Here is a 15,838-nt window from a genome sequence, read left to right as displayed (position 1 = left end):
GCTATCAACTTGGTATATGCAACATTGAACTCACCTCTACCTCTTCACTGTATGAGGAAACCCATGTGGATGAACTGGAAGTACTAGAACAGTTGCACAAACTGAATAAGAATTCTGCAATAGGAATTGATGGGATATCAGCATGGATGCTAAACGAGTATTCAGCTGAACTGGCTATTCCTTTGACTGGGCTATATAATTTGAGTCTTAGAACAGAGAAGATTCCACAGGCGTGGAAAGAATGTATGGTAATCCTATTGCATAAGAGTAATGCAAAGATCAATGCATTCACCTACTGATCATTTAGTCCCAGGAGTCATGGTGAGAATTTTGGAAAAGTTGCCTGGGAAATGGTTGACAGAGCATCTCTACTTTGCAACAAACAGCATGGGTTTACTAAAGGAATGTCATATTTAACACCTTGCTCCCATTCTATAATAATGTTACCACTGAGTTAGACAAGGGGAATGGATATACTATGATACTATTGGGTTTTGTTAAGGCTTTTGATAGAATACAGCATAGGAGACTGTTGCATAAATTGGAGAATACAGTATTGGATTATAAACTATTGGCATGGATAAGAGGATGGCTGACTGACATATCAAAAAGTTGTATATGGGGGGGGGGGGGATGAATCTGCAAGATTCAAGGTAACCAGTGGCGTGCCTCAAGGATCCGTCCTTGGTCCATTGTTATTTAATCTGTATAACAGTGACATTGGGAAGGATTTGACATGCGACATACAGCTATTTGTTGATGATCCAACAATAGGTAGGGTAATCAAAAGTGCTACTGATATGCAGTAATTGCAGAATGATTTCAGTCAGCTCGAATTGTGAGCATGTGAAAATGTAAGATCATGCATTTTGGTGTGATTCGATATCCAGTTTCATATTATTTTGGTGTGATTATGCTTGAAGAAACTGATGAGGCTGGGGATCTTGGATTTTTAGTAGACAGGAAGTTGAAGTTCAAGGGTCATATAGCAATTATTGTAAATACAATTTAAAGAATAATTGCAATGCTGAAACGAACATTGACATGTAAAGATAAGGAAGCCATTTTGCCTCTTTACAAGGCCTTGGTAAGACCTCACTTGGACTATTGTGTGCAAGTCTAGTCTTCTGGTTTTCTTGGTGATTCTGATACAGTGGACAGAATGCAAAGGAGAGTTTCGAAAATGATATCAGGATTGTGGAGTACAATCCTGATGTTATTTTTGATACTCTAGCTGCAGACACTAGCCAACAGGAGAAAGAGGAGTGATATGATTGAGACTTAGAAACTTGTGAAAGGGTTATACAGAATTTCAGTAGATGGAATTTTTCATTTGATGGAGGTGGGGAAGGGACGCGAGGGCATCCATAGAAGTTGAGAATGAATGCTCTCAAGAAGAGGGGGGGAGGGTTTAGTTCTAGATTTTTCTCTCATAGAGTAATGTGTGATTGGAATGGATTACCTTTGGATGTTGTGTGTGTGCATGCAAGTAGCATGAATGAATTCAAGAAAAGGTGTGACAGCTGGTGCAAATAGTATGGCATCCCTCATTGAGTTCCTGACTTCTGGAGGTCTCTTAATAATAACCACTGCCTTATCCTTACATGTTAGAGTACGTCTTATCATAGCAACATTATGATGTGCAGTCTTTGCAACACTTGAAAAATTTCCCTCTAAACTTCAGTTTACTATCAACCATCACTCCCATATCTTGAATCTCATCCACTTTCTACAGAACAGTACTGTCGATACAGTATACAGCCTTATACCTCTGCACTCCAAAATGCAACACATTCAATTTATTAAACTATAACCCTACTCCTTTGCCCAAGTCAAAATCTATTCAAATCTTCCTGAAAGGAATTAACATCAGGAGTGCCACTTCTAATTCTCCCCAACTGTGCATAATCAGCACACATCTGAAGGTCTGCAGTCAGTCCATATGATATATCATATACAAACAAGTTAAATGGCAGTGGCCCAAGAACAAAACCCTGGGGTATGCCATTGGTTACTCTCCTTTTTTGAGACACTGCTCCATCATACCCAACTTGATGGTATTGTTTACAGACCAATCACCAATTCATCTAACCAAATATTATATACTATCTGTTCCCATCCTCTGCGGTTTGTTCACCAACTTATGTGGTAATATCATGTGGCAAATGCTTTAGTAAGTGCAGGAATATCACTGTATATTATTCTTTCTTATCCAACACATTTGTTACCTGCTAAAACAAGACCTACCCTTTACAAATCCATGTTGCCCATCATAAAGAATATTGTGTTCATCAACCCAATCTTGTATTCCATTTCTAACCAATCTCTCCAACACCTTGACTACAACTGCAGTTATTACAGACTGGCCTATAATTATAGGCCAGTCTGTAATTATAATTGGAGGCTTGTGGACTGGTACTATTTTGCCTTCTTCTCACTCCTTAGGAACTCTATTCACTGCAAGACTTTTGTTAAATAACCAGATCGAGGGAATAGTTAACTATTGTGCACATTCCTTAAAAATATGTGGTGATATGCCATCTATTCCTCTAGCCTTACGAACATCTAACCCAATTAATACCCGATTCCACCTTTAATTCTCTTAATCCTTGCCTCCCTTCTGTATATTGTACTGCATTATTTACACCAGTATGATATCATGCTGATAAAGTGCAACTTGGATAATTGTTCTTCATTTTTGCTTGTCATTACATGGAAAGAATTCCATTGAATTAGCCTTGGCCTGACCAGTCAATCTCCTTCATACTGTACCATTTCTTTCTTTACCATGTTCATCACTTTCCTAGTCTGCACTTTATACTCTTCATGGATTCAATCGCCATCAAATGTCTTGTACCTCCTCTGTAGCATTTTCTTTTCCGACACAGCTTGCTTGATTTCACTGTTCATCCATTTCACTCCTCTATTTACTTGCTTTACCCATAATATGCATTTATACATTTCTTGTGTCTGATATTGTCTTATCAATATCCATGCACTGTCAACATCTTTTCTGCACAGCTTTCCCAACATATTGATGCTAGTTGACTACAGAGCTTCCCATAGTCACCCACTTTTTAATTTCACATATATCCTTTTCTTGTTTCACCACTTCCCACACAAATACCTCATGATCACTCTCACCAATTGGCAGCAGTGTTAATACTTCATTAACAACTACATCTTGTGAAGTTACCACCAAATCCAAAACGCAAAAGCCTCTAGTCCCTTTGTTCACATGCTGCTTAAAATAATTTTCACTTAGAAATTCAACAAACTAACTCTCCTTGTTCTCATACACTATCCCCCTCCATCCATTCTGTATTCCTGTAATTGAACTCTTCCATCAAAATTACGTTTCTTTTTACAGGCCCAACCAATTTGCCTAAACATTTCACAATCAGTATTCTTTACATTCCCTGGCCTATAACAGCAGCCTATCAGATATTCTAGCTTGCTAATTTCAACTTCACACCACAGATTCAAAATCTTCACATGTACTATCAACTTCCATGCTTTGTGGACACAATTCTTCTGCAATCATTAAAAGCACTCCCCTACTCATTTCGTCTTCTTCATATCCTTCTGGAAAATTGTATAATCTTTCCATTTCTATTCTTCTCAACATTGCATCATCAGACAACCAAGTTTCACTTATACTGATTATCTTTGGGCATACTGACTCAAATGGTACAACAAACTCGGCTCTCTTATTTCGAATGCTCCTTACATTTGAATAAGAACATAACAATTTCTGTCTTTGAGGCCATTCTACCAGCACAAAACATTCTCAAACATCTGCAATGCCGCTCTCTCTTTAGTCTGGCCAATCCTGTTTCCCTGATTGCCATTCGTACCTATCTCATCCTCACCTTTATGCATTTCATCACCTTGAGTTGCTGTAAACACATCTTCAACCTCATATCCATCTTCCTCATGTCGTACAACATGTTGAGCTGTGCTATCCTGCTTCACATGTATGTTTTGATCGTTAGCTACTTTAACTTTTTGATTCTGTGCCTTCTTAGCAAACAGTAGCATTTCTAAATACCCAACACCAAACCCATTCAAATGCATTTGATCAACTTCAAACCATTCCAACTTGCCTTCAAATTCACTGCACAGATTGAATCTCCCTGTACTTCACAAAACTCAGCCATCTAGCTATTCATGATCCTTTTTCTCTTTCTCAACTCACTGTTGTCATAACTGGGCAACATGCTAATGACTCTTCCAATAACACTATTATCCTTTATCTCCCACAACAACTTCCTCAAGCCTTCATACAGACTTTGTATGACTATAATAGTCTTTCTCATCAGACTTCTGTTAATTTCCAGAATTGAAGATGCCTCTTAGGGATATTCATTCTGAAAATAAAAAAATGTCAAAATGGAGGTGAGTAAATGGTTTCAAAAACAACTTGAGGATGTTTATTGCAGCTCTGAAGAACTTCTTATGCAGTGGTGAGGGGGGGGGGGTGTATTAAAAGGGGAGTGAGATTATGTTGAGAAAATAGTGTACGAAAATGAAGTAGTGGCTTATAAACTTATTTTAGTGAGGGAGTCTTTCTAAAAAAAACTGGAAGACTACTTTTACTGATTTATGCTAATTTCTCTGTAAAAAGTGCTATCCTCTTGAAATTAAATTTGTTCCATACCACACACTACTGTAAATTATTTTCTTAACTTGATTAGAAAGATGTGGAAAAAGTAACATAGGAAATATAGTATTTTTTTAAAATTTGTTTCTTCTTTCTTTTGTTTTGCCACAATCACTTTTATGTCTATGTGTGTGTCTTTTAGGTTATCCTACATCCTCACTGGATGCAGGTCTACAGAAATTAGTTGTTGAGACAATTAATCAGGGTTCTGACCCAGTCCTTCAGGTGTTTTTTGAATTTTGCATACACTCAATGGTCCAAGACTTAGTGAAAGGTAAGTAATTATTTTATAATTTTAATTATAAAACTATTTTATAATTATTTTATAATAGTGATTTTGATCAATCTGATATGAAACAAACAACAACAAAAAAACACTTAGGTATATTAGCAATAATTAAAGTAGATAATAATAGTTAATTCTGCCTCCCTTCTGTATATTGCACAGCATCATTTACACCAATATAATATATGCTGATAAAGTGTTCATTCAATAATTCCACTGTATCCTTTTGCAGTGTTTTCTCTGCTGTCATGACCATTCACCAGTGTCCTTAAATTTAGAGCCATATATTTCAGCCTGAAATTAACACACCATCGTCAGTGGCTTAAAAACAGTTGTTATAAGGTAGAGAATGAAAACAATTAATTTATTGGAAATAGAATGAGCCACATAATGTTAAATTACCAATAGCATTATGATTTCGCTGAAGAAAAGGTTAATCATAAACATTGTAAACTAAATTGCATATATGAGGGCAGTCCGAAAAGTTTTCAGCCTAACAATGAAAAAACAAATTTATTGGGTTGGCAAATAAGTTCGTTCGGTTTATGCGTTAGTACTAGTTTATGCCGCTTGCCTGTTGCTATTGTTGTGCTACCGTGCAACACTATTGCGCAGTTGAAAGACGACATTTCGCATAACCTTTCGGTGATTTTTCGTTTGACCTACATCAGTTGTGTGTAACATATTTTTAGAAATGGAAGGAAATAATGTACATTACTGGCATATTTTGCTTTTTTATTTCAAAAAAGGTAAACGAGCTGCGGAAGTCCATAAAAAAGTATGCCGCATATATGGGGATGGTGCCTTAACAGAATGCATATGCTAAAAGTGGTTTGCCAAATTCTGTTCTGGAGATTTCGAAGTCAGTGATGTGCCTTGCGCCGGTTGCCCAACCAAAGTTGATTTGAGTGTTGTGAAGGATATCGTCGACAAAAATCCATCACAAACAGTGCGGGAGATTGCTGCAGTACTGAACATATCCCATGCAAGCGTTGCAAACTATTTGCACAAGCCGGGATATGTTTCAAAAGTCAATGTTTGGGTGCCACACGAATTGACTGAGGCCAATATGACTGCTCACATATCCATCTGTGATTTGCTGCAACGTCGCCAAGAAAACGACCTATTTTTTAAGCAGATGATTATGGGAGATGAAAAATGGGTTGTGTACGACCATACCAAAGTCTCTACTTGTAAAAAATTATTTGATATTAATCCCATGATTGTAAATTATTATTCATGTAATTGCCTTGAGTTTATTTATTAAATTTTATTAATTAATCTAAAATATGTGTTAGCAATGATAGGACCTTGTATTGAAATATTATTCTGTTTATTATTATTATTCCTAATTTAATATTATGAGGAATTGTATATATAAGTTTAATATGCCTTATGTGAATTATAATATTTAGATTTTTTATTTATCACTACCAGTATGTAAAGGTATAATGTTATGCAATATTTCTGTTTTTATTTTATTTTGTTTGTTACTATGGAGACGGGCTAGAAATAGCTAGCGTGCATGGATCGCGAGATATGGTATTCAACTGCAGAGAAGGAATTGACATAAGAGAGTGTGAGAAACAATTTTGGGCGGAAAAAAGCTGAGAGCAGAGAAAACATTGGCTCTTCTCTTTTTCAGGACCGACCATGCTGGGACACGAGAGCTTTGAGTATGGCACAGACAGACGAGGAGAATACTGAGAGGCAGCAAAGTGAATGCAAAGGATTGCTGTATCTAGAACTTTAGTGCTGTAATTGGACTATTTAAGGACTGGGAAAGTAATAGGCAACTGAGAATAATTCTAGAAGTTAAAGGAATTACTACGTGTTCCATTAGTTTCATGGAACTTTAACAGAGAGCTGAATTGGTCGAATTGTGTTAAAGAAGGAATGAGCATTTTCCTTTATCCAAGTATGTCTATACGCATGTAGTGCGACCATTAATAGTTCAGTTATCATTGAGAAGATTTATTCTAATAGTGTTGCCATTGTGTGCTAAGTAAATATAATTATAAAGTGTGCCCATAGTGAAATTGATGAGCAAAGGATTTATCCTGTAAGAACTGTCCAATTTTATGTTACTTCAGTGCAGAGATATGTGTGTAATTCCTCCTGTTATTCCCCACATTAACTATAATGTTTTTTGCTGAAATCAGCTGGGGTATGAAGTATGAAAGTGTATACTCATGAAACAGTTGTTGCCATCATTAATGTATTGAGACTTTACTGACTGTGTGATAATAGTAAAATTTGTTACTAAGAGATTTTGTGATATTGAACTCTATTAAAAGTTATTTTAATATTGTGAACTATAAATCTGATAGCAGAATGCCCATAGACTGAATCTGTAAGATGTTGTGACCAGTTAAGCTAAGACATTTATATTATCTTGTTCTCAGAATTGAGTTTATGTATATAACATATAACCCAGAATTAAATGTTTTGTTTTGATGATTTTAAAATTGTGTTTGCCTGAATCTCCTTTACTGCACCATTCATGAAATTATTGGACCTAGCGGGAGCTTCAAACATAAGAGATAAACTCGGTCTACGTAAGAAATAATATTGGTATAAAATTAGTTGATGGTTGGTTTCGCTACACTTCATTAGACTAATCTAGATACAAGTGGCGCAGTCTAAAAATATAAATTTCTCTATATTTAAATTAGTAATCAGCCAGCAACTTATTACTCGTTTAAGAACAGAGTTAAAACAAGATTGCGGATCAAAGACAAGGAAGTATGATCCAACAATAACATGGTATGTAAAAGATCATGGGGGCACAAGAGTGAACCGCCTCAAACAGCATCGAAAGCAGGATTGCACCCAAAGAAGATCATGCTGTCTGTGTGGTGGGATTATAAAGGTGTTGTCCACTATGAGGTGTTACCGTCAGGCAGAATGATTGATTCAAGTGTCTATTGCTCACAATTGACGCGACTGGCCCGTGCGGTTAGCACAAAACGTCCTGAATTGGCAAATTGGAAAGGAGTTGTCTTTCACCACAACAATAGCAGACCCCACACATTGTTAACAACCCGGAGTAAATTGTTACGTCTTAGCTGTGATGTTTTGCCCATCCTCTGTATTCAGTGGACCTGGCACCTTCCGATTACCACTTATTCTGATCATTGCAGAATTCTCTGAATGGGAAAACCTTCGTTAATGAGGAGGCCGTCAAAAGACGCCTGGATCAGTTTTTCGCCAGTAAACCTCAGGAATTTTATGGACACAACATAATGAAGTTGGTGGACAAATGGCAAGAGGTCATTGATAAAGAGGGTCAATATATAACTGACTAGTATGTATTATATATATTAAATAAAATGTGCTTAGTTCTTTTCTTTGATAAGATATGCATATTTGAGTCTAGAGTTCACTGAAAGCTACTTATGTTTTTCTTTTTAGCATGATATTCATTTTTATCCTGCTCAAAACTAAACAGTGATCACTTCATGTTTGAAATTCCCTGTACCAGGATGTTCTGAAAAGTTCTCGGCCTAACAATGAAAAAACGAATTTACTATTTCAGAATTATTTTTATTTTTCAACATAATCTTCCTTAAGACTAATACATTTATTCCAGCGATGCTCCAGCACCATTATCCTGTCCCTGTAGTGGTTCTCAGTAAGATCTGCAAAATACCCCTCTACAGCTGCAATCACTTCTTGATTCGAAGAAAAATTCTGACCAGCAAGGAAGAGTTAGTTTTGGGAAGAGATAGAAGTCAGAGGGAGCCAAATCTGGGGAATAGGGTGCATGTTCCAACAATTCATAATGCAGATCCCTTAATTTTCTGATTGCCAAAACACCTTTGTGGGCAGATGCATTGTTCTGATGAAAGAGGTCTTTTCTCACAAATATTTTCTTCTAGTCTGGTTAAAAGATTGGAATAATATTCTCCGGTTTTGGGATGCTTTAGCATCCCAAAACACCGATGCCATGACCTTTCCTGCTGATGGAACCGACTTTGTCTTCTTTGGCTGAACAACTTGCTTCTGTCCACTGTTTGACTTCTGTTTGGATTCTGGTGTGTAATGGTGAATCCAAGTCTCATCCATAGTAATAAATTGATGCACAAAATCAGTTTTATTCTTGTTAAAACCCTCCAAGCACTGTTCAGAGATTTTCATGCGAGTGTGTTTTTGATCTGTGAGCAAGCATGGGACTCATCTTTCCCAGAGCTTTTTCATATGCAATTCTTCATGCAAAATATATCCTACATGTTTCTTTGAAATGCCTATAGTGTCAGCAATTTCACACACTTTGACTTGCCGGTCATCTATTACCATATTGTGCACTAGATCAATGATTTTAGGTGTTGTTACACTTTTTGGATGTCCTTCACATGGATCATCTTCAAGGCTAGTACGGTCACATTTAAACTCACCAGCCCATTTCTTAATTGTTGAAAACAAAAGAGAAGAGTGCCCATAAACTTTTTTGAACTTCGAATGAATTTCTTTTAGCATTAAACCTTCTTTTACAAAGAATTTTTTACAACCGCATGATACTCAGTTTTATCCATTTCAAGGGATACAGACAACACTTTTGCATCAGACAGCTGTATAAAACAAACTACTTGATAGAATGACTTGCAATTTCACATGGATGCTTATGACAGATGTACCAACTTAGAAAAAAAAAAAAAAATCTCGCAGGTAGTATTATCATCCGTGGTCGAGGCCAAGAACTTTTCAAACCACCCTTGTATGTATATATATACAGGTAACCCTCGTATAATGTGGTACTTATACAACGTGGTTTCGATATAACGTGGTCTACAATTTCTAGTAACCCTTTATTTTTTTTTTTTTTTTTTCATATTTTTCACCATGGGACTTAAAAATCAAATTTTATCTTCATTAAATTTGTGTCTTCCCATGTTGTGCAAGTACTTATAAGTATCGTATTTAGTTTTATTGTATCACTGAATAAGGTACTGTACAGAGGTTTTTCAGTCTGTGTTCATTCTCAACAAACAGTGCAATTAGAGACAGATGGAATTAAAAACAGCACTAACTAATAAATCACATGTCCCCTTCACAGAAACTATGCTGTATAGACTTAAACAAAACCATATGTTGCACCGAAACACAGTATCTAACTAAAAACTCTTGTCCAATTTTTCAATTATGAAATAAGTGTTTTTTTATTGCATTTGAAATTCTTGATGTCATTATGACAGATCACAAAGGCTAACTTAAAATAAAAGACTACCAAGAATTGAAACATGCCATATAATGAATGTGTGAGTTCGCCTGCAGCCTCAAACGCAAACAAGAAGCCATAAAATTCAACCAAGGGTTGAAACGTTTGTGTGAGTTGAGCCAGTCAGTAATGAGAAGTTCCATCGGAATGATAAATGACAACCTGTTGTGAATGTGTTAAAACTAATAGTGAATGTTGTTATGACAGTTTCAGATGTTATGAAATTTGATTGAAGAGAATTAGCATTTCAACTCAACACTTGTCCCTTGCTTTTGTCTTTGGGTCGCGCGATCTTTTGTTAATACCACACCAATCATATGCACGTCTTTAAAGCTGCTGTCTTGTGTAAAACAAAATTCAGCTTGTACGTATTATAACAATTAAAAAAAAAACTTGAATAATTTATAAGCATATAAAAGGATATCACCTGTAAATTGTTGACGTGCCAGCAAAATTCTCAGACGTGCCACAGGTTTGCCATCTAGGGTTTACTGTATAAATACATATGTAATGCTCTTTTTTGAATGTAAAAGTTTATTTTTATTGTAATGGCTACTAAAACTGCAATGAAAGGGAAAAAAACCAACATTGAAGAGGAAATTCATTTCTCTCAAAGAAAAAATTAAAATTTGGATCAGTTGAAAATTGGAGAAAAACCAGGAGTTGTTGCAAGGACTCTGAACTTAAATGAATCAACAATTCAAACAAAATGAACATAAAATCCGAGAAAGTGCTGTTGCTAGGTCAACGGCAAGGGCAAAGCGTGTGATATTCTAATAGAAAAAATGGAGAAATCTCTAATGATTTGGATAGAAGATTGCATTCAAAAGAAAATTCCTTTGGATGGACACCTTATTAAGCAAAAAGCTCTCAAAGTTTATAAACATTTAAAAGAACTTGAACAAGATTCTTCAGAAGAAATCTCTCAGCATGGATTTTCTGCCAGTAAGGGTTGGTTCGAAAACTTTTAAAAGCGGTTTTCTTTGTATAATCTTAAAATCCAGGGAGAATCAGCATCAGCAGACGTTGGAGCTGCCCAGAAATACCCAGCAGAACTTTTAAAAATTATTAAAGAAGGTGGGACCAGGTGTTCAATGCAAATGAATCTGGGTTATATTGGAAAAAAAATGCCAAAACGCACCTATATTTCGAAAAATTAAAGATCAGCTCCTGGATTCAAAGTTTCCAAAGATAGAATTACTCTACTGTTTTGCAGTAATGCATCAGGTGATTACATGAATAAACCAATGTTTATTAACTGATCTGCAAATCCTCACGATAAAAGGGCTCGACAAGTCCATCCTACCTGTTTATTGGCGGGCCAACAAAAAGGCATGGGTTATAGCTAGCATGTTTGAAAATTGGTTTTTCAAGTGTTTTGTACCCGATGTAGAAATTACACAAAGAAAAAGAATATGGATTTCAAAATTCTACTAATTTTAGATAATGCACCAGGCCACCCAACAAATTTAAGCCATCCGAATATTAAAATAACTTTTTTGCCGCATAATACTACTTCACTTATTCAACCACTCGACCAAGGAATAATATCAACATTTAAGTCATAATATATTCGGCGAACATTTCAATTAATTTTGGAAAAAATGGAATCTAATCCAAACATTGCACTGCCTCAAGCGTGGAAAGAGTTTTCAATATTGAATTGTGTAAAAATTATTTCTCTGTCATTAAGAAATTACAACCTTCTACGCTGAATTCTTGCTGGAAAAAAATATGGCCTGAAGCTGTAATGGAACAAAATTTTGTACCTCCAATGGATGCTGAGCTACGTCGTATAATAAACGTCGCACACATTTTTGGTGGAGATGGCTTTTGCGATATGGTTGAAAACGAAATTAGTGAATTAATTGATGGAGAAACAGATTTAAATGAGGAGGAACTGGTACAATTAGTAGATGGCGTCGAACCAAATGGTAGCATTTGGTTCGACGCCATGATATAATCAGATAGCAGGGATTATAAAAGCATTTTGCTTCACCTTTATAGTCAGCAACGTCTTGTGTCCTTAGTATCGCCATGTTTGGGTATGCCTCCCACTGACAAGACATCAATAAAGGTCGAAACTGGTCTGGGTAGTGGCCCTTCCCTTAATGCATAACAGTATACATGTCCGCAAGGGGATGTGTTTTGCATTATGGGAGATACTGAGAGCTTGGTCCACCTTTGCTTGGAATTGCCTGGTGGTGCACTACCTTACCTCAGTCCTGAAGATATTTTCAGGCACAAACTTTGTTTGCTTACACTTGGATAAAGGATTAAACTTAATTTATTATAGTCTAACCAAGTGCAAAATAAACTTAAATACATAATACTAAACATGAAAAAAAAAAGTAGGAGGTAGCAGTTGGCTAATTACAAGGTCAGGTCAAATAAATATATTGAATTAGAGAAAGTGGTTTCCATTGCCAAATGGTTTCCATTTTGCAAGAAATCTTATTAAAAAGTAGGATAACGAATATCTATTAATGTGTTATAAATAAGAAAATATTTATACATGGAAACTTTGAAGGCGGTTAGGAGATTCAAGTTTATCTTCATGTATAGCATTGAATACAATAACTACTTATTTTTTCTTATTATTGCTTGCATATTACATGTTATCTTACATTTGCTGTTTAGACGTATCTAATTTCTTTGTCTCTAATGCCAGTTAATTCTGCTAGTTCCACTTCTTCTACATTCATACTTCTTGCTTGTATCTTTCGTCTCATCTGTTGATTTTAAGGTTAATTCACAACCCGAAACTATGATAAACAAATATTAGAATTTATTAATTTCAGTATTTAAATTATAGGAAACAATTGCTCCACTGATATGTATAGTTCATTGAAATTAACATTGGGCTTGCCAAATATCCACTTGACAGGCCTGATTATCATAAAAATTAAAACCTGGTTGCAAATTGTCAACCAAACACGTGCACTTGATTTACAATTTGCAAATTTTACAATTTGACAAATTGGTAAAAGTCGCTTAAGGGTCAAAACCAAATAACTGAAAGGAGACCTCCACATCGCCTTTCAGGAATGCAGAGAGCTTCTTACCTAATGTCCAATCCTTATCTTCACTTGGTGCACCCTGTTAGTAAATATCTACTGCATACAGAATGAATGATGGGCTGTTAATTTAAGACTTAGCTCCCCGAATTTTACTCTCTGCTAGCTTAAACTACAAATGCATGTGATGTACAACATGATGAGATTTCCTGCTAGCATGGAGCCCCAACTGTTTTCATCAGGGAAGCAGGGCAAACAGTGAAAAGAAGAACAAACCCAGCATCTGATGAGCTAAAGATAGGAACCATCAGTATAAGGAGTATTAATGTAAAATCTCTCATGATATGTAACTATGTAGCTTATCATGTTTACTTTTACATGTTTTTCTAAGGAGATTGCACTTAAAGAAATGTCACTTTTGTCTGTAATAATCTTGTAGTTGTAATAACTTTATCTTGGGCCTTTGTTAAAATAATGTGGCACATGACATCATTATGTAATGCTGTTAACCCATGTATATGGATCAGACTGCATAAATATTCCTTTTTGATTTAATTTAACGGTTTATGAACAACACATTGGACTGATTTCCAATGTGTTGTTCATAAATCACATGGCAATTCTGCCAATGCACTATCCTAAAAAATTCAAACCTGCATAAGATAGTTTAAGTGATCAGTAATCAAGCCATGACTAATTAAAGGTAAAGATTAACATAAACAGAGAATGCTAATAATATCTGCTTTGTCTTTAGTTTAAAATCTTATAATATCACACTCAGTATGTAGTCTAACTGGCACAGTTGTAAAACAAATTTGTTATACTATAGAGCATGAGAATATAAGATCTAATAGAAATAAATGGCGGCAGCCACTAGTTAAGGCAGTCGACCATTCAAGACATCTCACAAAGTCTTAAAAAAAAGAATTTCTCTACTGAGCATTCCGGGTAAGATTTATGCAAGCATACTTGAAAATAGGTTGATAAAGATTGTGTAAAATAAGCTTGGAGAAGAATAAGCAGGGGTCAGGCCTAATAGAGGTTGTCAAGATCAGACTTTCACTTTAAGACAAATAGTTGAGAAATCATGGGAATATGACAAGGATCTGTACTTTGTAGATCTGGAAAAGCATACAATAAGGTGCCCAGAGAAAAGCTTTTCAAAACACTACAATTATATACAGGGTGTTCGGGATAAATTTGACAGTTTCGTAAGGAAAAAGAAAATCTTCTTTGTATCTATTAAATTTAATGAATTGACAAAAAAACATTACAGGCAGAGTTAATTACAATACTATCAACAAGATTTACTCAAAATAACCACCATTAGCATCGATCACAGCTTCAATTCTGCTTCGGAACCTCGAACAAGCTGATGCTACAGTCTCCCTGGGAAGGGCCGCAAAAACTGTTTTAATTTTATCCATTAACTGGGCTTTTGTATTACTGGAAGTGCGATTGGTGTCTTTTTCAACTGCGCCCCATACAAAATAATCCATGGGGTTAAGGTCTGGGGAGTTTGGAGGCCAAACATTTGGACTGGTGAAGTCGTAGAAATTTTCAGACAACCATTTTTGACTTTTCCCAGAGGTGTGGCAAGGGGCCGAATCCTGCTGCCATACATACGGCCTACCATTGGCTACCCTTGTTATCCAGGGCTTGACTACAGTTAGCAACTCCACGAACAAAGCCCGAATTCCAATGCCAGGGTTCTTCAACACCTGTTCCTGCAGATTTGCGAGGAATTCTGCTGTACGAACGCAATCAGATCGTCTGCTAGGGATCTTTCTTCTTGCTACATCCTCGTAGTCACCATTGCAAGTCTCTAGTTCATGCCTGATTGTTTTTACTGTATTCAGGGAGCATTGGGCAGCAGTCGTAATATCCTTATTTTGATGGCGGGCACGAATCATCATGATACAAGTTATTCTCTTCCATGATTCAGGTGGGTTCCAGCTATCCATCCTTTCTGACATCTTGTATATGAATGAAGAAGGGTCCAAACTTTTAAATGAAGAGAAGTGTGTGTTAATACATGTAACTTACGGAAAAATATAATTAATTATAAATATGTCAAATTTATCCCGAACACCCTGTAGTGTGAATGGAACATTATACAGAGCAATACATAGTCTTTTTTTAAGTTGTCAGTCAGCATTTAGAATTGAATGAAATACAGGAAGATGGTTTGATGTAAAATCTGGTGTACAACAAGAATGCATTTTGTCTCCACTCTTATTCATCATTTATATGGATCACATTATGAAAGAAAGTGACATCAAACCTGATATTAGAATTGGAGATGTTAAACTTAGCTTTATGCAGATGATGATATACGCCTAAACACATCTAGTGCAAGTCTGCAGGATTCACTAAATTGAACAAAGCTGCAACAAATGTTGCATGAAAATCAGCAATAAAAAGACCAAAACTATGAAAATAGGCAAGAGCATAAGAAAACTTCATCTTCATTCTGAATGGAGTCCCTATAGAACAAGTAAAATATTTCAGCTCTTTAGGCACAGTTTTTAGTGAAGATGACAGGTTAAATCTGAAAATAAACAACAATAAACAAAGCTGGTATGGTGGGTAGCCAGCTGAATAAATTTATATGGAATAAGAGAGAAATTAGACAAAACACAATACTAGCTGTA

General features: G+C 35.9%; 1 protein-coding gene across 1 annotated transcript in view; it reads left to right on the top strand.

The window, feature by feature from the left end:
• Positions 1-15,838, top strand: part of Tmem214 (Transmembrane protein 214) — a 367,830-nt gene that overhangs the window by 111,283 nt on the left and 240,709 nt on the right. The window contains exon 4 of the mRNA XM_090410284.1: positions 4,806-4,937. Coding sequence (XP_090266410.1) covers positions 4,806-4,937 — 132 coding nt within the window. The remainder of the gene's footprint in view (positions 1-4,805; positions 4,938-15,838) is intronic.

Source organism: Typopeltis vanoorti, chromosome 20 (assembly GCF_054136105.1).
Source record: "Typopeltis vanoorti isolate ZY-2024b chromosome 20, IOZ_Tvanoo_1.0, whole genome shotgun sequence".
Classification (NCBI taxonomy): Eukaryota; Metazoa; Arthropoda; class Arachnida; order Uropygi; family Thelyphonidae; genus Typopeltis; species Typopeltis vanoorti.
This window is presented reverse-complemented; position numbering and strand designations above follow the sequence as displayed.